The sequence below is a fragment of the Theileria equi genome (assembly GCF_000342415.1).
Source record: "Theileria equi strain WA chromosome 2 map unlocalized gcontig_1105316255037, whole genome shotgun sequence".
Classification (NCBI taxonomy): domain Eukaryota; phylum Apicomplexa; class Aconoidasida; order Piroplasmida; family Theileriidae; genus Theileria; species Theileria equi.
Window position 1 is genome coordinate 1,874,028 of NW_004668230.1, and position 25,229 is coordinate 1,899,256.

The following is a 25,229-nucleotide window of genomic DNA, read 5'->3' on the forward strand; positions in this document are numbered from 1 at the left end:
TAAATGGTGGGTCTATTTAAGCTTTATACTAGTTACATTTCAATGCTATTTATAAAATGACCTTTTTCGAAAAGTTGGAAAAGAGGATATCCTCTGTCGACAGTATTCTATGCCTTGGCTTAGATCCTCGCGAATCTGAACTCGAAGATTTCTCAACATCAGAGCATTTTGATCTATTTTATGATCATTATGTTATTAAACAGAAGGAAGGAAGTTTTAAAATTACAGAAAGATCATCAATTTACGTACAACTTAGACTCTTTTGTCAATACATTTTGGATTCCACGATTGAACACGTATGCTGTGTAAAACCTAATTTGGCGTTCTTTATCGCGCATTTAGCTCAAGGAATTGAGGTATATAAGATTGATCAAGTTTCTATTTATCTCTATGTTACAGGCTTTACTAGATATTTGCCTTTACTTGAAAAAGTTGGAAATACCAGTTCTCATTGATGCAAAATTAGGAGACATCGGTTCAACCACGGAGTACTACAAAAAATTTATATTTGAAAGCCTCATGGCAGATGCCTGTACCATAAATGTGTTTCTGGGTACAGATGTCCTGCAAGCCATGACTACTAGCTCTGAAGGTGAATACAAGAATACAATTTTCGCATTGGCACTCTGTTCTAATCCATCATCCACAGAATTTCAAGGAGCTTTGTTGGCTAATACGAAGCCAATGTACATGGAGGTCGTGGAAAAGTGCGAAACGTTTTTAAAGGGTATCTTCATAGTTTATGATCTGACTATTTTCCAGGTAAAAGTCCTCACAGCCTCTGCGGCTACGTTGTTGGAGCAACATATGTAGATGTTATTAAGGATATTAGAGAGAGATATCAAAATTGTTATTTTCTTGTCCCTGGCATTGGTACACAGGGAGGTGACTTACATTCTGTACTATCTCACGGTATAACAGACAAAATTATTACAGACATACATAGGTTTGAATTCAAAGGGAAGGGGTCTTATAGTTCCAATTTCTAGGGCTATTACAAACGCCAAGGTAAAAAGATTACTTAATAAAGCATTTTTTAGGACCCCGGGCAATCAGCAAAACATTGGAAAGAAGAGATAAGGACATGTATACAACATTTGAAAAAGTCAAATTAGAAAATTTAATTCATGCCATTAATCATCTGTATTTTCACATTCACTGTTGCTTTCTTCATCATCATAACCCTCGGATTCTTCATTATGCAAACTTTCCTTTTCATCACTGTTAAACTCTTCCGCTTGTATACGTATGTTCATATCTTGAACTTGGGAAACCAGTTTTGGAGTTTGATATTTCAACAAGTACTGAATACAATATGTTACCAGTGCCGGTATACTGGATATTAAATCTGCTTTAAAGTCCATTTGGAATTCATTTTTGATGCTCTCAGTTTCCTTACTCATGTGTTTTAGTGCAAGTGAATCATCCGCATCCTCAGCTTCAATAAGTAATTTCATAGCTTGGGAAGAATGCCCTGATTGCTGTGCTTGTATATGTTGTGTATCGTCCGGAGTTTCTGACTCATGCAGTACCTTTTTTCCGTATATATCTTCCTCACCTGAGACATTCTTCTCCTTTAATATAGTTAGCAGGACATCAACGCTGGAAAACCAATTTTCTCCAGTATTGAATTTCCCCTTATCCACAACAATGTCATCCAGCCTTCTCTTTTGGAGTTGTTTTCTCCATATGTTCTCCTCTACAGTATGTTCTGTGATAAGTCTATAGACATTAACCTCCCGTGTCTGACCTATACGATGACATCTGTCCATCGCTTGTCTGTCCATTGCAGGATTCCAGTCTGTGTCGTAAAATATAACCGTATCGGCACCAGTAAGGGTCAAACCAACACCACCAGCCCTAGTAGAGGATATAAAAAGAAATATCCTATTGTTTTCATTAAAACGTGTTACTATACGTTGTCTCATATCCACCTTCGTAGAACCATCAAGTCTAATGTACGTTAGGCCCAGATAATTTATCCAATTTTCCAGCACGTCTAACATCTTTGAAAACTGTGTATAGAGTAAACAACGGTGTCCTTCTGATTTAAGTTGTTTTAGTAGCTTCCCAAGAACCAAAAACTTTCCACAGTCATCATTCAATAGACGCTTTGGGGGAAATAGCAATTTTTGCAAACTGTGCGCATGTTCTATTGTGTATTTGGCATTATTAAAATATTCTAACCTATTACCTCTGAAAAATTTTGATTTAACTTGCGATATAAGAAATTCTTGTCTTTGATTTCTACGAATACCACCTGAACCACTCAAGTAAACCTTTCGTGGTACACATCTAACTTTATTCCCAACCAAGCATGTGAAATTGTGCAGCATCCACCAATATTTATCTACTAAATTGTCTACAGTGGGTTCCGTCAAAAATTTCCATCTGTTGTTTTTGTGGATATCATTGTTTACAATATTTAAAAAATTATAATTCCCGAGCTCCAATAATTCCCGTTTTGTCTCACAAATAACAGACTTTTTAGGAGACAGTTTTCTACCATCATTTACCTTGAGATATTTCTGAGATGAAAAGGCACAGTAATCTGATGTAGACAATTCTTTTATCAGTATAGGATCCCAAGACAAATCCGAGGAACCAAAGCCAAACTTTAATGGACGTTTCCTACGTACAACAGGTATTTCATAGATACTTTTGTTGTAGTTATTTGTTGAATAGCTATATCCTCGGTAATACTTGAATTGGGATTCTTTTCCCTTCCATAAATGTGGAGAAAGCGGTAACACGGGATAACGCCTTTGTTTGTAATATTTTTCCACAGATTCCACTGTAAAAATATCTCTGTGATATAATTTTGCATTTAAAACATCAGGAATTTCAAGGAATGATGGGATTACAACATCTGGAACAAGTGATGGATCCAAATATGGAGATTCGACAGGTCTACTATCTAGTTGATCCGGATGGTTACAAATTTTTCTGAGATGAACCAGCACATTGAACATTTTCCTATGATCTCGATTAGCAAGTGTTTCAGTAGTAGTTCTGCTAGACATGAATTCGTCATATAGGACTTTTTGACGTCTAGTCAAATAACACTTTACTACATGTTCGTATTTAGAAGGCATCTGCTTTTCTACATCTTTTTTCAGTCTTCTCAACAAATACGGTCTAAATACAGCATGTAGTTTTGTAACCAGCTCATTTGGAGATCCATCTTTCCCTCCAGTTTCTGATGTTATTTGTTCACACTCTATGGCTTCTGTTAAGGGATCACTAAACCATTCCTTGAACTCAGAATGCGAAGAGAATATTTCAGGAAGTATGAAATGCATCAGAGACCAGAGTTCTTGTAATGAATTTTGCAAGGGTGTCCCTGTTAGCAAGAGTCTACCAACAGTATTAAATGTCAAAAGTGTTTGCCATCTTTTTGAGTTGAAATTTTTTATATTTTGTGCTTCATCTAAGATCATATAGACCCAACTTTTCCTTTTCATAATGAACGCATCCTGGACTACAGTAGAATATGATGCTATACATACATTAAAACTATAAGGTTGATTCCATCCAACACGTTTTTTAGCGCGTTCAGCCGGTGTTCCATAATACGCCAAAATTTTAAATCCAGGGCAAAATTTTTGAAATTCCATCACCCAATTTAATAATACTGATGTAGGAACTACTATTAAATGAGGACCCCAATTTCCACGTTCACAAGCAAGAAAAGCCAACAAACATATTGCTTGTAGTGTTTTTCCTAAACCCATTTCATCTGCGAGGATTCCATTTAATCCCTTGTCGTATAATTTTGCAAGCCACCGAAGACCCTCCAATTGATAAGGACGCAGATTTGCTCTGATCAATGACGGGATTTGCACTTCATTAGGACTCTTATTGCTTTCTAGATCATCCTCAGTCTCATCAGTTTCACAGTCAGACCCTTTATCAGATGGAAGAGATTCACCACTTTCTACAGATGTATGGTTACTATCATAATCATCATCAACACTGTTGTTATCCGATTGATTATGAAGACCATAGCGTTTTATTAGTTCTTCTATAGGCATATTAGTGTCATCTTCTAGCGCAGAAATTTCAGTTAATGGATTCACTTTATCTTCTTCATCCGTACTCATTTCGTTGTCTAAATCTAAATCATCACGTTCTTGGTTGTCCCACATCTGAGTATCCATAACATATTCATCCTCAGCATCACTTATGGGTTCGGGTTCAGAAGATTGTTTAAAATTCATTGCATCAGATTCATACCTTTTAATTATCTCTTCTATAGGAATATTAGCATCGTCTTCAAGTGCCGAAAGTTCGTTTAATGGATTGGTATTTTCTTCCTCTTCTTGCTCCATGGCCATTTCTAGTTCTTGATCATATTTTTCCATTTTCTTCATTTCTTCCGAAATATTAAAATCATCATCAGAAAGGTTATCTCCAGGTTCTTGTTTGCTTTCTATTTGTGAAGGCTCTTCGGAAATTGTTTGGATATCACCAGCAACACTCGGTGCAGATTTCTGCCTTTTTATATTTGATATTTTCTTTTGTATGATTTTTGCTTCGTCCTGTGAAGCTGACATCTTTATTGCATCTTCTATAAACTTGTCTAGACGAAGACGTTTCTTTTCAACTAATTGGGCTTGTAAATCACGCTTAAGACGCTCCCAGGCAAATATTTCAATTTTTTTCCAGAATATATCAATTATAGATGAAATATTCTTGCATGTTTGCATTTTAAGTTTATTTTCTTCTTGTTTTTCTTTCAATTTAATGCTAGCTAATTTAGCGAAGTGTTTTTGAGTAGCTAAAATTAGGGCTTTAAACTTTTTCCTCTTTTCTTTGTGTTCATCATCAACGAGATCCTGAAAATCTTTCATTTCTCCAAGGATATCATCCCACAAAGTTGAGTCATAACCTTTAGAGGGTTCGTTGCATTTGGGCAAATTACCTTTTCCCATTTGTTCGTGTATTTGCGATAACTCCTTTTGATATCTTGCAATATCACTATTTATTTGCTCTGTTTCATCTTCAAACTCTTTGTAATGGCCTCCAAGTTTTGTAAAGTATCCTTCCTCTAATGGTACATGGTCAGATGACATGGAACGTAACGATGAAAGGGTCTGAGATAGAATGTCCATATTTGATGAATACATAGCATCTATAAATTCTCTTCCCCGTTCCTTTATTCTTTGTTTCTCGTTCCAGTGTGAAGACGTAGCAATAGGCTCCTTCTTTGACTTAAATGATACCTCTCTTTTAACACTATTGCTATGCTTGCTGGAATTTTGTCTTTCCATGGTACTAGATTTTAATGAAGAAACATCGGATCCAATCGGTTGAGATTCATTCGTTAGTGGTGATACAGAATTGAAATTAGATATAATGGGAAATTCTGTCTTCATTTTTTCGTCATAGGGGTTTGTTTTGCAAAGGCTATCATCTGCAGCCATTTTTTCCATCAATAACCTCTGATTTACATTTACTGTTCGTTTTCCTTTATATTCACCAATTTATACATTCATTGAAGGATCTCCCATATTAAGTTAGAAATATACAATTATTATAATAGACAAATTGTATCAACCAATTTTAATTCATAAGCCTCTATATTTTACAATAGATTTATCTACCAACTTGTTTTTGTAGACTGCTTGACCTTTTGCATCGGCTATGATTCTCATTACCTCCTTTTCAATGCTCTTTGGATCATTTTTATCTATGGTATTTGCCTTTTCTATAGACTTTACGGTTGAAGTATCCTTTGGTTTTTTTCTATATGCCTTCTTTGGGATTCCAACCACCCCCTCAGAATAAAGATAAGCGGGAACTTTGGCGCTACGATACTTCGGTGGAATGAAGGGAATTTTGGGATCCGATTCACATTTCAAACCCTTAATATACCTGAGAAGATTCCTCCTTAATCTACGAAATATTTCCAACTTTTTACATAAATCTCTTTTATTTTTTGATACTTCTAATAATACAGTCTTATCCACAGAAAAGCTATTGTACATCATATTCCATTTAGCCTTGGCCTATATTATATATAAATAGAAGTTTTAACGCAATTAACCTTTCTTAATTGCTTATTCACCGTTCCTAACTTGTAGGTGAACCTTCTCACTTCAAAGTTTGCCCATTTAACTGTATGTTATAATAAAGTCAGAAGGAACATACGTCTCTCCTTTGTAGAATTAGATGGATCATGAGCAATACCATTACCTATCTTGTGAAATTTGCTCTCAATATTCAAGACATTTTCCAAAGACTCTATACACATTTATATCACTGGCGTCATAATACCAACAAACCTTTGTTATCTATTGATAAATCTAATTCTAAAAATTGGTCATCACATTTAGCAGAGTCATGAATGATACGAGTGTAATTCGAGCAATATACAGGAAGAGAGTTTACAAATGAATAACTTATGGAGTTACTAAATGGATGATTTGCTCTATCATGTAAAATAACACAATAAATAGAATATTTTGACGCTGTCAAATGATAAAGAACAATAATATTCGGGAAAATAAGCAAATAGAGATTAAAGTATAAATTCATACCTTTATTGCGAATAATACTCGCTACAAGGCATGATTCCACATGAATATATAAATTATACTACGATAAACTAACGACAGAATTCTTACAAGCATGTAAACAGAGATTCAGAAAAGAAGAAAGGGGAATGGGGAAGGGTGTACATAGATACAAGTTATGATCTCACAATACTAGAGGTATTGCTGAAAAACCTTTGCTAAAAGACGTTCTTTATATGTAAGTCTTTGAGAAATGGTAGAATGCGACACGTGTTTGGTATACTTTAGCAGGTTATAGATTTCCTCTTTCATTCCATCGAGAACGGGTTTTGAGTTTGTCTCAACAACAACAGACATCTCAAAATCCTTGTAGTGGGAACGATATGAGAAGTTTGAACTTCCAATTATCATTGCACATGGACCCTTGAAGGATTTCTTGAACAGTTCTAAAGAGACTCCTTTAACATCTTGTGGCAGCTCCTCCGGAAGTATCCAAATACCCTTAGTGTGAAACGTATACCCGGGTTTAGTATACTCTATATAGAAGCTGTCTTCATCAGCAGTTTCGGAGCCACCTTTATTACTCTTTTCTGCGGAACTTATCAGACGCTGTTGAAAATGACAATATACATATGGTATGAATCTTCTTAGGTCAGAAGAGTAATAGAATTCATTTGACGTTGGAGAGGAAGTCATTACATTAAATGCCCCTTTTCCATTCTCCGATTTGCAATTGTGAAGCTTGTTCGACATTTCAAGATATTCGTTAGTAAAATTCAAATATGACGTGGCAATCAAAACAGAATGTCCCAGTTTTCTAAAGTTTAACATTAGATCTCTGGCCATCAATTCATCTTGCCTAATTGGTGGTGTTACAAACCCTAATTGGAATATCAACATAAATCGTGTGTACCCTGGCATAGGACTGTATTTACGCTTTATTCCATATTTTTTAACCGAATCTTCTTTACCAGGATAACCTCTGCCACACATTTCACAAGATTCTTCCTCAAAGTTTAGATCCTTAAGATTGGGCAAATTACCGGATGTAGATTTACTATTTTCAGATCTTGGATTATCAGAAGCATTGGATTTAGTGTATTTACTTCTTTTGTGTACGGGTTCTGTTTTTTGCGATGAACTTGTGGTCAATAAATCATCTATTGTACCAACATTCTCTCCTTCAAGAGAGAGTTTAGACTTGAGCTTTGATTCAATTGTCTCATTACACATGTTAATCATAGCAATCATCCTCTTATAAATTTGTTTTTTGAATAGAAAAGCATCATCAAGTGGATTAACAAGGTCAGAATTCCATGTCAATGACAAGTCAGAGTGAAGTTTATAAGACATAGTTTGAACCGTAGCAACAATAGTATGCAATACATTTGCAAATATAGGATCGTCTATTATCATATAGCGATCGATGCGATTTGTGAAGTATGCAGTAGAACAGTTGGCGCCAGAAATTATTGAGACGTCATCCGCGATGTAAATTTTCAAATGTAAAGTTCCAAAAGCTTCCGAATATGGAGGTTTGCAGAGTTTGTTTATTGTAGAATCCAACATTGGACTGTGAAAAAACGAAATATTAACTTTATCATATTTACATAGCGGTTGTAATAGATGAATCGTGCTCTTATCATCAGGTTCAATTCTTGTGCAACGACTTTTCTCTAGAACCATATCAACAACCAAGTCTGGGTTATCTCTTTTACAGTTTACGATACAATCGACATATTTTTCTTCCAATTCACTTGTACCTATATATAGGCATGATGATACTATCCTTCGCTTGGCAGCACTGAACATATCACAAAGTGTATTAAAATATTCTATAGGACTGTTAATGAATTTTATGTTGGAAGATTCAGTTATGAATTCCAAGAGAGGATGCGATGTCATTTTGGTGAAATGTTCGGCAAATAACAGTATGATAAAGTTTAAATGTGAATATATTACACTGTTAATGTATCCGAATAGATACAAAAACGGATACTACAGATATTAAAGCAGGTTCTACTCCTTTACAGTCCCCATCAAATAGACCAATAACAAGTACTGCAAGTTTCACAGGGATTATTCAGCAATATTCGTCATTATTAGAAATACATTCTTATAAAATATAGCAACGTGTATGTATTTCTAACACCCATTTCTCTCTAATAATGTTGCTATATTCCTGGAATGTACTACCTTTAGAGTACTATCTTATGCAACCAACTTCATGTACATATTTAATATATTTTTAATTGTAGTATATTATACAGTCCACATTACATCTATATTGTTATCCGAAACTACCAGCTTTGCGTAAACACTTACACACCAGTGGACGTAGAGGAGTCGACTATCATGTACTGGTTAATATGTAATCGTTTATGTATGAATCTGTGAAATATAAGAGGCTAGTGATTATCTAACAAGTTATGGAGATATATAAATGGTTCGGCGAATACTAGGCTGCGAGTTAGTTTCACTGCCTTTGCGAAATTTATAAGTCAGTAAATGCATACAACCCTTTGTAGCTTCATGTTTGTACCAGTTAAATCTGATGAAGAAATAAGTAAAGCAGAGTACTTGGGGTATTTCAGAACCAGAATGGACAGAAACATTCGGACAAAGATCGTTTTTAAACTTTACGTGTTGGCTTCTATCATAATAAGATCAGTAAAGTTACTGTTTAGCATATTCATGATTTCTAAATATCGACTATATAACACCAAATATGGATTCACCTTTAACCGTGCTTTATACATAACACGGCATAATAACATAATAGAGGATGTACTTTTGGAGATTACTAATAGTATAGAATGTGATGAAATCCTATCATCAATGGTACTCATCCTGTTTTCCCATGGTAACAGGGGAATTACGAGAATTTCTGATCTAATAGTGGGTGAAAAGGGTGGTTTGACAAAGGGTCTCAAGTGCCATACTTGTATACCAGAGAATTCCATTTTAAGCAATTACCACATTTCTGAACAATTAGTTTTACAAAAGATAAAGAAAACTGTGACCTTTGATGATAATATAGAAATACACTTTATATCTGCCAGATCATATGGAAGTTTTGGTTGCAATTATATTGAAAGCAGTATAGATTTTAATCCAAAATTCACAATTCCAAGTCATAATTGATAAGAAGCTGTTAATATGTGGTCAAATAAACGAGATCAATACGATGAATCTAACATATTTTTGTTAGGATTCGTGCTATCCTCAATGTAGCTCACCTAATTCAGCTGAGAATATTTAAGGGAATACATTTAATAACTTACTATACTACAAATGAGTGTACTTAGAGGTAGATTTTTGGAGGTATTCAAATACATTGCACATTTATCAATTAACACGTCACTTTGCTCGGAGATAACTTCTAATCGTGACATCTGCACCCTTAATTATAATTACAATAGTTGTTGTGTAAAGTTAAAAATAAATGTATAATAAGAATATATTACTTTCCCGCAAAACAGCAGTTTATATAAAGTAATGTGTACTATTGGGTAGTCTATCATCTACTCTGGTGTATTTGTTCGTATGATATACGCTAATAATGACAAATTTTAAGATTTTCTACTCTAGTAAAAATAACGATTTCAAATAACAGGGACATGGTACTGTCTATTTCTCTTTCTTATTCAATGTAGTATTCACTCGGAAACATATAATGTTTTTATCAAAATTACTCTTTTCTCCTCCAAAATCACCAAGGTATGTTATATCAATAACAATTAAGTGTTATTCGGTAATACAGAAATATATATTTCCCATGGCAGACGATTTGCGTGCATAAAACAGGTGCCTTTTTGGAAAGGAATAGATTGGCTTTAAGAGTTCCAATTAACTTGACAAAATTCGAAATTAGAGAGTATCTTAGGAAACTTTACAATGCAAACGTTATCAAGGTCAATACGCTAATTAAAATTCCTAAAATCAAACGTGATTTCTCTGCAAAAAAGCCACGTTATTACCGTGCTGGGCCCATGTATAAAAAAGCAATTGTAACGTTAGAGGATGCAGTTCCAGACGAAGTAAAAATGATAGGAATGGATTTTGAACTCGGAAGGAATCCATCCATTACAAAGAAGAATGTCCATTATGGCAAAAAAATTGATTTCAGCTACTGTGCCAATAGGAAGGATGACATTCTCACAGGAGAACACAAACAGGCATGGAGATTACCTATTCCTAACTTATTGGCAGGTACGTTTATTAAGGTAGAGTAAAAATGTTACCAGATGATGACTGGGAAATGAACCCGGAACTTAACGCAATCTATGACTGGCATAGGATGAAACCAGATCCAACTGAACCACACACACACGGAGGATCTTATACTGAAAACACAAAACCAAGCTCAATTCCATTTCAGAACTACCCAATGGTAAGATAAATGTGGAAACGTGCACACACGCATAGATGGACTTGACGCCGTGGAGAAGGAAAATAGAGAGAATTGCCGGTAACGGTGAAACTGAGCACAAAGATGTGCAAGACGCTACACCAACCCCGTGGAATTTTCCAAAATCACACTAGTGTCTTTTTTAAATTTCTATTCACATCTGTCTGTTGACGGGCCGCAGCGTAGGGTGTGATGTTGCTCATTTTGAGAAGCTAGTTTTTTTCAACTTATTTTATCCACAACAATTTTATTTTTCTGTATAGTCAAGACAATGTGTGCAAGAATTGATGCAAGGATCTGCTCCAGTGGGTTTTCCTTCCACGAGGGGCCTTGTAGACATAAATATGCCACAAACTCGTATAGAAATAGACAATAGATATCACATATATAGAATTTAAAGCTGCACACACGCATGTTGCCAAACATTTATGCTTTTGTTCCAATTTGAGCATGCATGCGCGCGCTCTACACACTAGGCACCTTAAATCCTACATATCGACCGTATACCGAATAGACAACATCACTATCTGTCGATGCACATATGTGCACAAATTTTACCTTTGTCTAAGTATATATTCCGGTCGCTCATGTCGTCAGGAGTCGTACTGTGTTCTAATTGTAACATTGTATCTCTAGTTGGAAGTTATTTCGGATTTTATAATATGTTTTAGTATTATAGCCAGATCTAGTGATTAGACAGCATGTGTTGATGCGTATCTTGTACAAAGCCAAGACGTCTACCATCTCATTGCGGTCTTGATATCATATATCCTATTAACTTCATGAATCTGGAGGTAGAGTCACAACAAATACGCCAGAATAAATTTCAAGATTAAACCTTTGTGTCATTAGTACCAAAAAAAGACAGGTCCAGAAGTCCTTATTACTGACGGAATCTATAAAGATGAAGTATGCTGGCGTAAATGATACACATTCTTCCCGGGAAAACCATAACAGGGCCCTTGACGAATTTATTCCAAGCGGAGGCCATGCGATGCAAAAGAAAGAACAACTGGAATTTCAAAACTATAAACAATACGGAAATTCAAATGTGTATAGGACAAACCTGAAGCCAACACAAATTGAAACTACTGTACCAACTTATTCTCCCTATAATTATGATAGGACAAGTCATTTCTATGTAAGTTACCTGAGGAATTATCCCCATCATTTTAATGTAATACAAGATGCCAGAAGGGATACATTTGAGGTTAATGCCGAAAATCGATACTTCAAGCCGTTATCTGTAGTGCATGGGCTACCGAGATTCTCCAATAGTTACAGGGCAGTACCATATAATCAGATAAATACCACTAATGTCCCACATATTGAAAAGTTTCACGTTGAGAATGATCCAATATTTTGTGATAACCAAAAGGAAGTTGTAGATACCAGGTTTACAACAGGGGATTCTAATCACTTTTTCCAGTCTAATAACCACCCTACGGAATTTAGTTTGGAAATAAAGGATGGACAAGACTTGGAAACAGAATTCGCGGATCCGGGCTTTTATTTGCAAAGCGAATTTGGTGGATCAGTAGATCATCCAAGCGAACTTAAAATCAACAGCCTTACAGATGACTATGCTTCTAAGAGTAGCTGCAAATTGGGTGCTCCTGAAAATGGCAGAATTTCCGAAGAACTAAGAAAGGCATATATACAACAATCCAAATTGTTGCCAAAAATTCGTGGTGTCTGGTTTAATTCAACAATTAGACGTATGGGTTGGGTAGGTCAGGCTTATAAAAAATGCAAACGCATAGAAAAGATATTTTCTATTAGCAAACATGGTTTTGAGGGGGCTAGGCAATTGGCAATCGCGTTTAGAAATTCACAAAAACCCACAAATAAATGCATTGATGACGATGTTACGATTCCTGATGAGGATGTTTTCAGTGAAACAAACATAAAAGACGTTATTAAACCGATATCGGAGTTGATAATTGAGGAAAAACATACATCAGATACTTCAACTATATCTGATAATGTAACTGAATATAGCAAGAGTATTCAAGTGTACGATGGAGAAGTACAAGATACAGTCGATAACGAAAGTATAGAAGATGAAAACACTGATGATGAAATAATACCAGAGGATGAAATACCCATAGATATGGAATATTACAACGAGCTTCTTCAAAAATACAAAACACACTTGTCAGGCCAAGAAAAAACTTTACGTGATCACATTTGTAAGGAAACACTCTTATTCATGTTGTACGAACTTGAAGCATTAGTAGAGTTAGACATACCTGTTCCGCCAATAAGCAAGGATGCGTGCAGAAAGGGAATTAAATACCACATTTCATCCTTGGAGGGTACCAAATCCAAGGAAGATATTTTACCCTATGTAAATGCAATAGGCCATTACGTATGTAGAGGGATAATGCCTACAGATATGGCATTCTCTGAGCTATATACCCTTTTGCTGACATTCTCACATTGCAAACCATTAAAGATGGATTTTACCGATTCTAATGACCAGTCTCATGTCTTCGCAGAGTTGAGAGAGTTTGTAAGCATCGCGGATTTCATAAAGACAGACAACAATCAGCAGGAGTCTATAATCGCCAACTAGAATTTTTAATTCAATTGTGATGCCAATAAGTGATAGTAGTATGGTTCATATGTTTTTACATATGGCTCAGTTCCTTCGATACTACTATTGGTGACCCTTAATTTATCGCAAGAATCGTTTTCATCTTTTACTATATTTCTGTGTATCGCTCTTCTAAGGAGGCTAGCCTTGGAATTTATCATTAGATTACGTTCTGTACCCATTAAATTTTGTATGCGATTCTATTGTGAATATGATATGGAAAGTGCAAAATACCTTATCTAGAGATAGTTTACGCCTGATGAGTGAAAGTCTTTTTTTAAGCTTTATAAGCTTGTTTTGATCATCAACTATATGATTCCAATCCTTCGGATCAAGATTATAGTATACATTAAGGTATGGATAGGCTAGTTCACTTCTATCTTCAGTCTCCAAACTATAAAATTGTAGCTATGTAACGTATTGTAAGTACCTTGTTGGCATATTATTAGTTCCAGACGAACGACTTCTGCGTCTTTGAGAAGAGTGTACGACAGTACCTACACATAGCCAGAAACAGAGCAATAATATTCGCATTTCACAAATGTAATTTCTATTTCATGAGTAGTGTAGCGAGCATAATGGAAGGCAATCTGGAGGTAGCTTACACACAGTCATCGGATTCCTAATTTTAAATCCGTTTAAAGAATAAAGAATATTATTTCATGATTTAATACTATACTTAGTAGGAATCAAAGCATCATTGTCCATTGAGATAGTGTAATGGTGGATCGTTAGGAATAAACTTGTAGTGATGTTCTATACAACTAATGTCCATTTACTTTGTATATCAAACTATCACCAGTAACTATTTAATTTGTAAACATTAATTAGATTCTCCAAAGGAAATCACTGTATTACAAAATGAGTATTGGAAGACACACTCACAAGCATCATTAAGATATACAACTCTTGTTCGAGATTTTTCAGATGGAAATGGGCTATTTAATACAATAAAAAGTTGTAAATACTCATCATGTGATGGTTAGGGTAATAAAGTCCCCTTTCACGGGGAACAAAAGGTCGAGTATATTGTTGAATGCAGTCCTGCTGATATGTGCGAGTAGTTTTAACTTATTATGGCCTCTGGATATTGTATATTCCATAAGGTTTTGTGGCTTATTGTCTTCTAGTAAGGGAAGAAGTATACCAAAGAATTATAATCTAGGTACATATTTCTTTGTAAACAATTCTATTGGATCATTTACTTGTTATTCCAGGGTAGATTATCCCTTGACAAATCGCAGAATCTTACAACTAAGATCGAATGTGTCTAATTCTTCAGAGACAAGTCCTACACCTACTATAGAAAGCAGCAGTGGAGTATACAGTTCTGATGATATAGTCATACTGGAAGGTTTAAATGCTGTTAGGAAACGTCCAGGAATGTATATAGGTAACACTGGAGAAGGAGGTATTCACCAGCTACTATATGAAGTTTTAGATAACTCTGTTGATGAGTATCTTGCTGGAGTTTGTAACAGAATAAATGTAACCTTAAAGTCAAATGGCTTCGTGGAAATTAGTGATAACGGTAGGGGAATACCTTGTGATATATCAGAAAAAACAAAAAAGTCAGGACTTGAAACTGTACTTACTGTGTTACACTCTGGAGGCAAATTCACGGATATATCATTCAAAGATGATGAAACTCGAAGTGCGAGATCTTTAGAAAAACACAACGCTAAAATAGAAAGTGAGAATAGTAAGGGAAAAATGCCTACAACTCCCTATGAGTACTCTTCTGGGCTTCATGGTGTTGGTCTTTCTGTAGTTAATGCATTGAGTGAAATTTTATCTGTTGAAGTATACAAAGGTGATAAGAAATATCATATGGAGTTATCCAAAGGTAAAATAACGTCCCCATTAACATCGACCGACTCTATAAGAAGATTTGGTACAGTAGTAAAATTTATTCCGGATTATGCTGATGTCTTCAAGACGCATCACCAACACGTAAAAGATTCTGAATGTATAGGATGTAACAACGCATTTAACCTAGATTCTATTAAAGAAAGAGTCAGGGAGTTATCGTATTTGAATCCTGGGTTATTTATCAAAATTAGGGATGAAAGGATACTAAAGGAAAATAACGAAGTATTTGACGAGGTATATCACAACGCTGGCGGAATAAGATCCTTCTTACAGGAAGCTACAAAGGATAATACACCACTATACAAACCCATTAACATTATAACAATAAAAGGAAAAAGTCATGGTTTGGAACTGGAAGTATCATTCAGTTGGTCAATGGAATCTTTTCCGGCTAGAATAAAAGGTTACGCAAACAATGTTAGCACAACAGGTGGTACACATATAGATGGGTTTAAGACTGCAATCACTAGATCTGTAAATTTATGTCTTAAGAATAATGGACATTTTAAGGGAAATGTGATTCCATTGAGCGGTGAATTCATACGTGAGGGATTAACTGCTATAATATCTGTGAAACTATCTGGCGCAGAATTTGATGGACAGACAAAAACAAAGCTTGGAAATTCTCTTGCAAAAACCGTAGTTGAGAGAATTGTCACATCACAGCTAACAGAAATATTGGATCGCCATCCACAATTTCTTCTTCTCATCCACAATAAATCACAGACTGCCAAGAAGGCGTTTGATGCGGCAAAAATGGCAAAGGAGATGGTACGTCAAAAGACAGCAAATGTTATAACAAGTGGGTCATTAGCAAAACTCTATGACTGTACGTCAAATGATATAGAATGCAATGAAATTTTCATAGTAGAAGGTGAAAGCGCTGCTGGAAATGCTAAACAAGCAAGAAAACGCCAGTTTCAAGCTGTATTACCCCTAAAAGGAAAAATTCTAAACATTGAAAGAATATCTGATAACCTCAAAGTTCTGGAAAATGATGAAATTAAACTTTTAATGACATCGTTGGGACTATCAATAGATCCAACTACATGGAGGCATGATTCAGAAAGTCCAGACAGTGAAATTCCCGAAGCTATTTTACCAGATAAAACACTTGGTTTACGCTACGGGAAAATTATACTTTTAACAGATGCTGATGTTGACGGTGCGCATCTTAGAGCCTTACTTTTGGGTCTTCTATTTAGACTATGTCCAAAATTATATGAAGATGGAAGAATTTATATAGCATGCCCGCCACTATACAGAATAACTGATGTGAGAAAGAACTCCTTAGAATCTAAGTTTACCTATGTATGGAGTGAAAAAAAAATGCAGAAATTCGTTAAAAAGGCTAACATTTCAGCCGAAACATCTAAACGATACACAATACAACGCTTCAAGGGATTAGGTGAAATGATGCCTCAGCAATTATGGGAAACTACCATGGATCCGGAGAGGAGGTTACTAAGCAATATTTCAGTAAGTGATGCTAAGCAGGCATCTGATCTCTTGGGTTTACTTTTCGGGCGTGATATACAATCCAGACGTGAATATATATTCAAAAATACAGATTCTTTCCAAATAGGTGATTTGGATATTTAATACTTCAATTTTAATGTATAAACATAGTGCTTTCCTTAACTATGTCTCTGCATATTGTTCAATATACTCACATCTCCAAAACTTTACGTTCGAATCATGTACAAGTATAGAATCTGGTGCCATCGTTAGATTATAAATCTGATCTATAATGTTATAAAACTATAATAAAATGTATTGATAAAAGGTATCATACCATTGTTCCTGGTCCAGAAGATTGTTCAGCAGATTTGCTATGAATGTACTCTAGTCCATGGCTACCAACAACAGCCGGACATATTGAGTTTCCACCATGTAATGCAACAAAAGCAGCTAAAATTGCTCCAGAGCAAACATCATATCCTATTCAGGTAATATGCTTGCTGAGAACTTACCATATATTTTAGACAAAATATCTGGGGACTTCGGGAAGAATGCTACCTCCATAATACCGTGATTTCCAATTGCAATTTGTCCACCTTAATATCTGATTTAATGGAATATTAAACTTACTTGAACATATTACTGTACAGCCATATACTTTTGATAAAGAAAGAGAAGCTTCAACCAAAAAAGTTGTCTTATCGGAAGCTTCTTTAGAGGATATAAATTCAAATCTAGAATTATTCCAAGATCTTAAAAATCCATTATTGAATCTAATTACGGTAGGACATACCAAATCGATCTGAAAATAAATGTTAAACATCTAATTATATACAATTTTTGATAGTTTGTTTATATCGAAACTTGATTGATATGATACAGTTATATCCAAAAAAAAAATAGAATTACACACCGTTCTAATGTGATTAAATATGTCCTGCAATATTTTAATGCTGTGTGAATGATGCTAACCTCTTTGAATAACGAACATTTATCATAATAATCATCCAAGTGAACATAAAGTCCAACAAACCCTAAATGATATGTATAGTCAAAACAAAGGTATACCATTGCTTCTTTTAGAAGCAGATAATCTGTTCAATAATACGTCGACGGACCCTAAATTAAAACATGTTATACCAGAAGCTAGCAACACATCCATCATTTTCTGTTCCTTTGATTTATCTACATTTAAAGCGAAGATTTGCGGTTTTGAAAATCTTAAATTTCTCAGGCATGAAGAAGTTACATGTTGCAAATTCTTAATCCCTTCAACTTCATAAATAGTAAATTTATCAATGTCTGCAAGTACAGAAACCTCATCAGATTTCTTATTCTCAGTACCAAATCCTCTGCTTACTAAGGTTGAATATGTGGAGATATATTTATTAAATGTGCAAGTTCTACACGAAAAATGACTATTCGTAATCCCGTGCCTACAAAGTCTACTAATGTTCAACCTTCGGACTATACATTGGAGATGTATGTAACCCATCTTAATGAAGAGATGCTATATTGCTTTGTGGTATAATATAAAGTGGAATTAATATTATATTAGGATTCTAACGGTATTATGAATTTTGAAAGTGTGTAGATACCCAAAACCCAGAAATCAAATATTTTCGTAAGCATTGAAGATTTAATACAAAAGCTAAAATATATTCTCTACAATAGATGAACAAAGGATATTTCCAAGAATTGTGCTAGAAACTCGAAACAAACAACACCAACAATCATTCAAAATGGATAAGTTCTCGCTATACTCACACATTATAATAATGTTATTATTGCATAAATTACAAAGTTGGGATTCTGAAAGACGTGAAAATGTTATGAGCGAATTCCAGCGGATAGGAATCTTGAATGTGGTGGGTGCCTGTCTTGGATTCCACAAAATATGGTCACCAATAAGTGGAACAATACTTTTCAAATGTGTAAATATAAGCAATTTTATTTCATTATGTTATAAATGTCTTTCTTCTTCCAAAAATGTTTTCTAACACATCCAACGGTGCTCCATTCGTGATAAATTCACATTACAATGGACATGGATTCACTGACGATGATAATAACAATAATGAAGGTGCATCTCAATCATTTTTCAATTATGACGCTTTGAACAATGACCTATATACTCCTTCTAATACCTCGTCTAAGAATGAACATCTTCAAGGCTTATCTAGTGGCTATAATCAGGTTTATTACAATAATTTGAACACAAACACACCAAAATCAGCCCATGTTTATAGAGAAACCACAGGAGGAACAGTTCCTTATGAAAGTATTGATGCTTCTTACTATACCAATAACAATCAAAGTTCGGTCTACAGCAAATTTTGCGAGTGGTTTAACACAATAGCTAGCCTTTTTGTAGATATTTCATATAAGGCGTATGATATCTTTTCTGTTATTTGGTATTATTGCAAGCTGATGCTGTTTTATACCCTGAGATTGGCTTTCGGAGCACTAGTAACATTATTAATTTTAAGCTTGATAGGAAGGCTATTTGTTGACAAAAACAGAGACTTTGATGAAGTACCTATATCTAAAAAGACTCAGGACGTGTCAAAAAGGGAAACCCCTAAAACAAATGAGAATCCACCTCCGCCAAAATCAACACTAACTTTAGACCCAGTATATTTTAAAGATATTGTAGGTACGATTACTCCACTTTTGTAAATTTATAAAGTTTATATTCATATTAATCATGAATTTATAGGCATTGATGATGCTAAAGAAGATCTATTTGAGGTAGTAAAATTTATCAAACATCCAGAGTTATACAAAAATGTTGGAGCGAAGATACCTAAGGGTATACTACTTGTAGGATCACCAGGAACAGGAAAAACAATGCTAGCAAAAGCAGTTGCCACAGGTACGAAATATTTACATATCTACTATATTACAGAGGCTGGCATTCCATTCATATATACAAGCGGTCCAGAATTTGTCGAAATTTTCGTTGGTCAAGGAGCCCAAAGGGTACGTAGTCTATTCTCAAAGGCACGTAAAGCGGCACCATGTATAATATTTATCGATGAAATTGATGCTGTTGGATCAAAGAGAGCTTCTGGTTCATTTAGTGGGCAAAATCGTGAACATGATCAAACATTGAACCAACTACTGGTAGAAATGGATGGTTTTAACATTTCTACTGGGATAACTGTATTGGCTGCAACAAACCGTATAGGCACATTGGACAGAGCTTTACTTCGTCCTGGAAGATTTGATAGAATAATACACATACCATTGCCAAATCTCGACGGAAGAGAAGCCATTTTGAAAAGATATCTGAATGATGTAAAGTATGACAAAGATGAAATAAATGTAAGGGAATTTGCAAAGTTAACTCCTGGGTTCTCTGGTGCTGATTTAAAAAATTTGGTTAATGAAGCTGCTTTAAATTGTGTAAAAGATGGTAAGGAAATTAATAATATGTACGGACTTCTTTAGGAAGAAACAAGGTCGCAATTGTGGATATGCAAGAAGCTCGTGATAAGGTCTCAATAGGTTCAAAAAGAAAGTTAATACAACCAGAATTGCAAAGAAAAATGACTGCATATCATGAAGCTGGACATGCATTAGTGGCATATTATCTTTACCCAGATGCTGATCCAATTCATAAGGCTACAATAATATCAAGGGGTACAGCACTAGGTTTTGTAGAACAACTACCAGAGGGAGATCGATCCAGCTATAAACTGGCGCAAATGAAAGCTCGATTAGCTGTATGCATGGGTGGAAGAATAGCTGAAGAACTAGTTTTCGGAAAAGAGAATGTTACTTCAGGAGCATCCAGCGACATATATGCAGCGACAGAATTAGCATATAGAATGGTAACTGAATGGGGAATGAGCAAGAAATTGGGTCCCATAAATTACACAAGAATTGGTGCTATTACCAATCTCAACGGCAATAGGGCATTATCAACCGATACTGCCACAATCGTAGAACAGGAAGTTAAAATTTTGGTTGATGATGCACACAAATTGGCAGAAAGCATAATAAGAGAGCACAGAAATCAACTCGAGCTGATTGCTACACAATTAATGGAACACGAGACACTTACAGGCCAAGAAATTAGAGCTTTACTCGACAAAAATGAATCGAAAACATAAATAAACGTTAATTTTTAAACAGCTATTGCCAGAATTTAATACCAAATGACTTCAAGAGATTTACATTTTCCTCCTTAAAGTCCGGTTTACCTCTTTTATTAATGCGGTTTATCCAATATGTTTGTTGTTGAGGTTTTAGGTTATTTATTACAGGGTCCAAAAATGATGATGCACCAAGTGATATCAACGACTCTATTATTAGATCGGCGAAAGGTCGACTATTCTTAACAAAAACAAAATGCGATATAAGACTTTTATCTTGCACCATTGATATAAGCTCATTGATATTATGAGAATTATACAATGCCACAAGTTTACAACAATGTATCTGGTTTGGCGGTACTTTGAATGTATTTACAAGCAGTTGTGCTTCTTTGAACAAACCAACTTTATAAAGTTTGAATAGAGTTTCAATCAAACTAAGACCTACAACACTTCCCAAAGATTCGTTATTACTTTGAAATTCCATTTGGAGGTTTAATAGGGTGATTTTATTGTTGATCGATTCGTGCCAAAATGCTGAATCCTCGATTGCTGACTGAGTGTCCGCTTCTTCATTAATGGACGAACCAAAAAATCCATTTGCATAAGATAACCACTCCTTATAGTCCTCTACTCTCATTTTATCTTTATCACCCATGGTAAGACGGTCAGTCCCAAAAGCATAACTTTTATTGTGAAACTTGCCTATTGCTTGTATTGAAGCACGTAACCCAGCGTTAAAGGTATCGTTAGTATGTTCATAGAAAGGCTGTATTTGACTATTGTCTTCAGAAGAAAGGCTTTGCTTAATAAAAAGATTGCGTAACAAAGTATACTCCTTAGATAGTGCAATGATATTTAGTAAATTGTGGTTTTTCTGAGCCTCTAATATTATGTAATTCATAAGTAAAGGGTTACCTTCATTCAAAGCTACCGCTGCAGCTCTAGAGAGTTGATTCCATTTACACAATACTCTAAACTGGTTAATAGATGATTTTTCTTTGTCCAAAATCGACAAAGCTAATGCTTCTCTGCCCTCTCTAGACACAACCTCTGCAATGTCTGAAAAAGAAAGTACTATTCCTGCGTAATCTTCTAGTCTCTTTATTATTATATCATACAATTCGTTGTCAGTCAAATGTGAGCCAAGTTTGACACGCATACGTACCCACTCCAATAAAATACTATTATAATTAATATTCAAAAATTTACTTATGCGTATTCCCAAAAAGTAACATTTTAGTGATGTTAAAATTATAATCATCCTTTCAATACCCAAAGATGCAAGTTGATAAACATTTGTTTTTATGTAGCTTGGTTTCTCTTTTATAGCATTTGCTATGCGTAAATATGCTATTACCAATAAATGATTTATTAAAGTGTTAGAATTTATTTCGTATTGGTGTGATATATCATTTTGCGTTTTTATATCGTCCTCAACTGGTAAGTTTTTATGAATAACCTTATTTCTAGTAAAGGTGGAACTAAGAGACTTTGCAAAAAGACCACATTCTATAATACGTATGCATAAATCAAAATCCCATTCATCTTGGGCAGCTTTCACACATACACCGTAGGCACCATCAAAATCTTTTATGGAGTAAAGAGACTCATAAGATAATGGATCACCTTTTTTAAATAAGTCAAACGCTTTAATAAGAGATGCTGCGGGATGATATTTTTCGGTCAAAAATAAATGTTTACTCTCATCACTAACTACAGCATAAAACTCTATAGAATTCTGTGAAAATAAACGTATTCCACCCCCAATCTCATTACTTATACAGAGAGCTCTTACATTAAATGTGAGTTCATACACCGCATCTAAAATGAATTTTATTCCGCTAGAAGTAACAGTTACAAGTATTCCTTTACTTAGTATACCTAAATCCACATATGTACCTGTTGTTATCTCCCATAATATTGTAAACCTCGTATCACAATATGATAGAGATGCGATAACCCCGTTGTCTCTATTACCCAATGCTACATAACAATTTCCATCAACTGAATAATATGAACAAGAAACTATGTCAGTATATGAGCATGGATTGATTTTATGTAAGTAAAAACTCAAAGTATCATAATCCGTGCACTTCATGATATGCTCCATCCTAACATAGGATGTCCCATTTTCGGTAGAAAATATTATAATAACATCATTCCAATTTTTGTTAGGTACTATTCCTATTGCTGTAATCGTCAAAGCAAAGTCTGGCAAAGATATGGGCCTGTAAGAGGTAGAATCAAACCCCCTTTGTATGTACAGAAGCTGTGAAGTTATATTTAAATAGACGATTCCATCACCCCAGCATCGTAGTTTTATGTGTTTAGGGTCTATTTGACTATTTCCAGATAACCCATATAGGTGTAATTCAAATGTTCTCAGGTGTTCACCGTGAGCAGAGTAAACGCGCACTGACCCATTGGCGGAAACTGCAACCAATTCTAAGTTTTCAGTCCATTGCAATGCTAAAATGTGTTCTACACGAATATACCACTTCACAGACGTTACTAAGTTACACGAGCCGCTATATATTCTCAAAACACTCTTGGCATCCTTATCCCCGACTGAATGTGTATTGGAGGTATTAGACACTATAGCAATCAGAGTACCTAGAGGGGCAATAGCCTTTATATCCCCTTCAGAACACTTTAATTGTGATACAGACCAACTTTCCCTTCGTATCCTTTCATCTCCAATGGGATACCAATTCTGCATCTTAACGAAGCAGTGTCGCTAACAAAATTACCAGTAAGATTATGAGTTTCACAGCAACAATGCAAAGCACGAAGAGACATTTCCTGTTTAGGCGCATTGCTTATTAATTAATGAAAACAAATTATGAAAATAAACCAGCCGTAGCAAATAGCTGGGGACGTGGAACTCCAACGGTAAATATGTAGACTATTTATCAAAATTAGCTACAGATGGAAGTTCATCTACATCTATCTTATTTTTAAAATTAAATCTTGAGAGTGAAAAATACTTGACATGATCTGGTTCGTTTAAATCTTTGGCATGTATAAACTTCTGGTTGTCACCACCAGGCATAGATCTACTCCAAAACCTTACGAACTTGTCATCTGAACATGTAGCTAACAAATGACCAAATGGGTGAAAATCCATTGCGAGTGTACTAGTATGACGATCTTCTATTTGACATAAATCTACCTCTGAAACTGGATCTGTAAAATCCGTTGTGAAATGCATGATTCGCGACTTGTTGTCTCCAACTGCAAATATATTAGTTTGTACAGGGTTCCAAGCCAAGCTTGTCGGCATAGTAACGATTCTATTTGTCTTTAGAACATTTGGTCCAATTATGATCGGTATGGCAGCCTCCGCAGCTGTAGAGATCTTGTATACCAAAAGCTGTTTCAGATATCTCAAATCCCAAAGCTTTACTAGCCCATCTATCCCAGCCGTAATAAAAGTGTTACCAGCAGGGTTCCATGATATTTTACATATCGGTGCCTTATGAGCATAAAAAGACGAAATTTGTGTTCTAGACAAGGGATCCCATAAGGAAACCACATTTATTCTACTCCCAGTCGCTATGAGTGACTTATACGGATGCCATTGTAGGCAGGTTACACTGGTAGATCCTATATTTTCACCAGTTAACAAACCCTCTAGTTCACACTGTTGAACGTCCCATATGTGTGGTGAATATGTATCTGCACATGCACACAATTTCGTTCCATTGGGGGAAATTGATATGTCTAATATTGGATTAGACAAACCCTCATATAAAGTGGTATTTAATAAGCTCAATGCTGGAGATAACAGAGCTAGTTTGCCGTATTCATCACCTGCTATAAGGTAATCTCCATATGGAGACCATTCAATGCATGTTACACTCCCAGTTCCCACAGGAAATCTCTTTATATCATCAAACTGAAATGTGGTACCATTCCACATGATAAATTTTCCTCCCTGAGTACCTGCAAGTAGGGTCTTACCATTAGGAAACCATTTCAGTGAAACGTTGGGGAATTTATTTCTGTTGGAAGCTGCGTGTGCAAGGTGGTTACAAACGCCATTATATTGATTTACAAATCCAGAATAATAAGAAACCGGCAGAATTCTTGGAGATTCAAGTGGTATATCCCTGTGATATAAACGTTTATTGCGTTTATAATACTTGCTTTTTAGTAGCCATGGAGAAACTGATGAAGAATAATCCACTGTTATACGATCCACTCCAACATATTGGATCAGCGGCAATCCATCTAATTCATCCGCCATATTTAGTATATTAAGC

General features: G+C 35.2%; 13 protein-coding genes across 13 annotated transcripts, besides 3 other annotated features; 6 read left to right on the forward strand and 7 right to left on the reverse strand.

Moving 5' to 3' along the window:
• Positions 1-25: 25 nt before the first annotated feature.
• BEWA_043340 (orotidine 5'-phosphate decarboxylase, putative) lies at positions 26-1,115 on the forward strand (the record flags this gene model as incomplete). Its single annotated transcript, XM_004833688.1, has 5 exons — positions 26-356; positions 400-727; positions 763-912; positions 947-1,008; positions 1,041-1,115. The coding sequence occupies exons 1-5, from the start codon at positions 57-59 to the stop codon at positions 1,113-1,115; spliced, it is 915 nt and encodes a 304-aa protein (XP_004833745.1). The 5' UTR covers positions 26-56.
• An 18-nt stretch (positions 1,116-1,133) lies between these two features.
• Positions 1,134-5,426, reverse strand: BEWA_043350 (helicase family member protein; the record flags this gene model as incomplete). Its single annotated transcript, XM_004833689.1, has 1 exon — positions 1,134-5,426. One exon carries the CDS (start codon positions 5,424-5,426, stop codon positions 1,134-1,136), a length of 4,293 nt encoding a protein of 1,430 aa, XP_004833746.1.
• Positions 2,421-2,441: a sequence feature (AT_rich).
• Positions 5,427-5,570: 144 nt separating the features above from the next.
• BEWA_043360 (conserved hypothetical protein) lies at positions 5,571-6,615 on the reverse strand (the record flags this gene model as incomplete). Its single annotated transcript, XM_004833690.1, has 3 exons — positions 6,154-6,615; positions 6,050-6,120; positions 5,571-6,011 (listed from the first exon to the last, which is right to left on the reverse strand). Exons 1-3 carry the CDS (start codon positions 6,254-6,256, stop codon positions 5,571-5,573), a joined length of 615 nt encoding a protein of 204 aa, XP_004833747.1. The 5' UTR covers positions 6,257-6,615.
• A 95-nt stretch (positions 6,616-6,710) lies between these two features.
• Positions 6,711-8,423, reverse strand: BEWA_043370 (phosphatidylglycerophosphate synthase, putative; the record flags this gene model as incomplete). Its single annotated transcript, XM_004833691.1, has 1 exon — positions 6,711-8,423. One exon carries the CDS (start codon positions 8,421-8,423, stop codon positions 6,711-6,713), a length of 1,713 nt encoding a protein of 570 aa, XP_004833748.1.
• Positions 8,424-8,751: 328 nt separating this feature from the next.
• Positions 8,752-8,772: a sequence feature (AT_rich).
• Positions 8,773-9,050: 278 nt separating this feature from the next.
• Positions 9,051-9,662, forward strand: BEWA_043380 (hypothetical protein; the record flags this gene model as incomplete). The annotated part of the gene is made up of 1 exon (XM_004833692.1): positions 9,051-9,662. One exon carries the CDS (start codon positions 9,051-9,053, stop codon positions 9,660-9,662), a length of 612 nt encoding a protein of 203 aa, XP_004833749.1.
• Positions 9,663-10,066: 404 nt separating this feature from the next.
• BEWA_043390 (ribosomal protein L23, putative) lies at positions 10,067-11,063 on the forward strand (the record flags this gene model as incomplete). The annotated part of the gene is made up of 4 exons (XM_004833693.1): positions 10,067-10,238; positions 10,282-10,730; positions 10,766-10,911; positions 10,947-11,063. The coding sequence occupies exons 1-4, from the start codon at positions 10,195-10,197 to the stop codon at positions 11,061-11,063; spliced, it is 756 nt and encodes a 251-aa protein (XP_004833750.1). The 5' UTR covers positions 10,067-10,194.
• Positions 11,064-11,833: 770 nt separating this feature from the next.
• Positions 11,834-13,507, forward strand: BEWA_043400 (conserved hypothetical protein; the record flags this gene model as incomplete). The annotated part of the gene is made up of 1 exon (XM_004833694.1): positions 11,834-13,507. The coding sequence occupies one exon, from the start codon at positions 11,834-11,836 to the stop codon at positions 13,505-13,507; it is 1,674 nt and encodes a 557-aa protein (XP_004833751.1).
• Positions 13,508-13,512: 5 nt separating this feature from the next.
• BEWA_043410 (conserved hypothetical protein) lies at positions 13,513-13,969 on the reverse strand (the record flags this gene model as incomplete). The annotated part of the gene is made up of 3 exons (XM_004833695.1): positions 13,513-13,728; positions 13,763-13,922; positions 13,959-13,969. The coding sequence occupies 3 exons, from the start codon at positions 13,967-13,969 to the stop codon at positions 13,513-13,515; spliced, it is 387 nt and encodes a 128-aa protein (XP_004833752.1).
• A 537-nt stretch (positions 13,970-14,506) lies between these two features.
• On the forward strand, positions 14,507-17,002 carry BEWA_043420 (DNA gyrase subunit B, putative; the record flags this gene model as incomplete). Its single annotated transcript, XM_004833696.1, has 1 exon — positions 14,507-17,002. The coding sequence occupies one exon, from the start codon at positions 14,507-14,509 to the stop codon at positions 17,000-17,002; it is 2,496 nt and encodes an 831-aa protein (XP_004833753.1).
• An 11-nt stretch (positions 17,003-17,013) lies between these two features.
• BEWA_043430 (conserved hypothetical protein) lies at positions 17,014-18,695 on the reverse strand. Its single transcript, XM_004833697.1, has 7 exons — positions 17,930-18,695; positions 17,834-17,895; positions 17,697-17,798; positions 17,492-17,663; positions 17,374-17,457; positions 17,196-17,341; positions 17,014-17,161 (listed from the first exon to the last, which is right to left on the reverse strand). Exons 1-7 carry the CDS (start codon positions 18,354-18,356, stop codon positions 17,042-17,044), a joined length of 1,113 nt encoding a protein of 370 aa, XP_004833754.1. The 5' UTR covers positions 18,357-18,695; the 3' UTR covers positions 17,014-17,041.
• A 155-nt stretch (positions 18,696-18,850) lies between these two features.
• Positions 18,851-20,979, forward strand: BEWA_043440 (metalloprotease/cell division cycle, putative; the record flags this gene model as incomplete). The annotated part of the gene is made up of 4 exons (XM_004833698.1): positions 18,851-19,517; positions 19,581-19,736; positions 19,770-20,279; positions 20,315-20,979. 4 exons carry the CDS (start codon positions 18,851-18,853, stop codon positions 20,977-20,979), a joined length of 1,998 nt encoding a protein of 665 aa, XP_004833755.1.
• Positions 20,980-21,001: 22 nt separating this feature from the next.
• BEWA_043450 (conserved hypothetical protein) lies at positions 21,002-23,683 on the reverse strand (the record flags this gene model as incomplete). Its single annotated transcript, XM_004833699.1, has 1 exon — positions 21,002-23,683. One exon carries the CDS (start codon positions 23,681-23,683, stop codon positions 21,002-21,004), a length of 2,682 nt encoding a protein of 893 aa, XP_004833756.1.
• Positions 22,137-22,172: a sequence feature (AT_rich).
• Positions 23,684-23,869: 186 nt separating the features above from the next.
• On the reverse strand, positions 23,870-25,213 carry BEWA_043460 (WD domain, G-beta repeat domain containing protein; the record flags this gene model as incomplete). Its single annotated transcript, XM_004833700.1, has 1 exon — positions 23,870-25,213. One exon carries the CDS (start codon positions 25,211-25,213, stop codon positions 23,870-23,872), a length of 1,344 nt encoding a protein of 447 aa, XP_004833757.1.
• Positions 25,214-25,229: the final 16 nt, after the last annotated feature.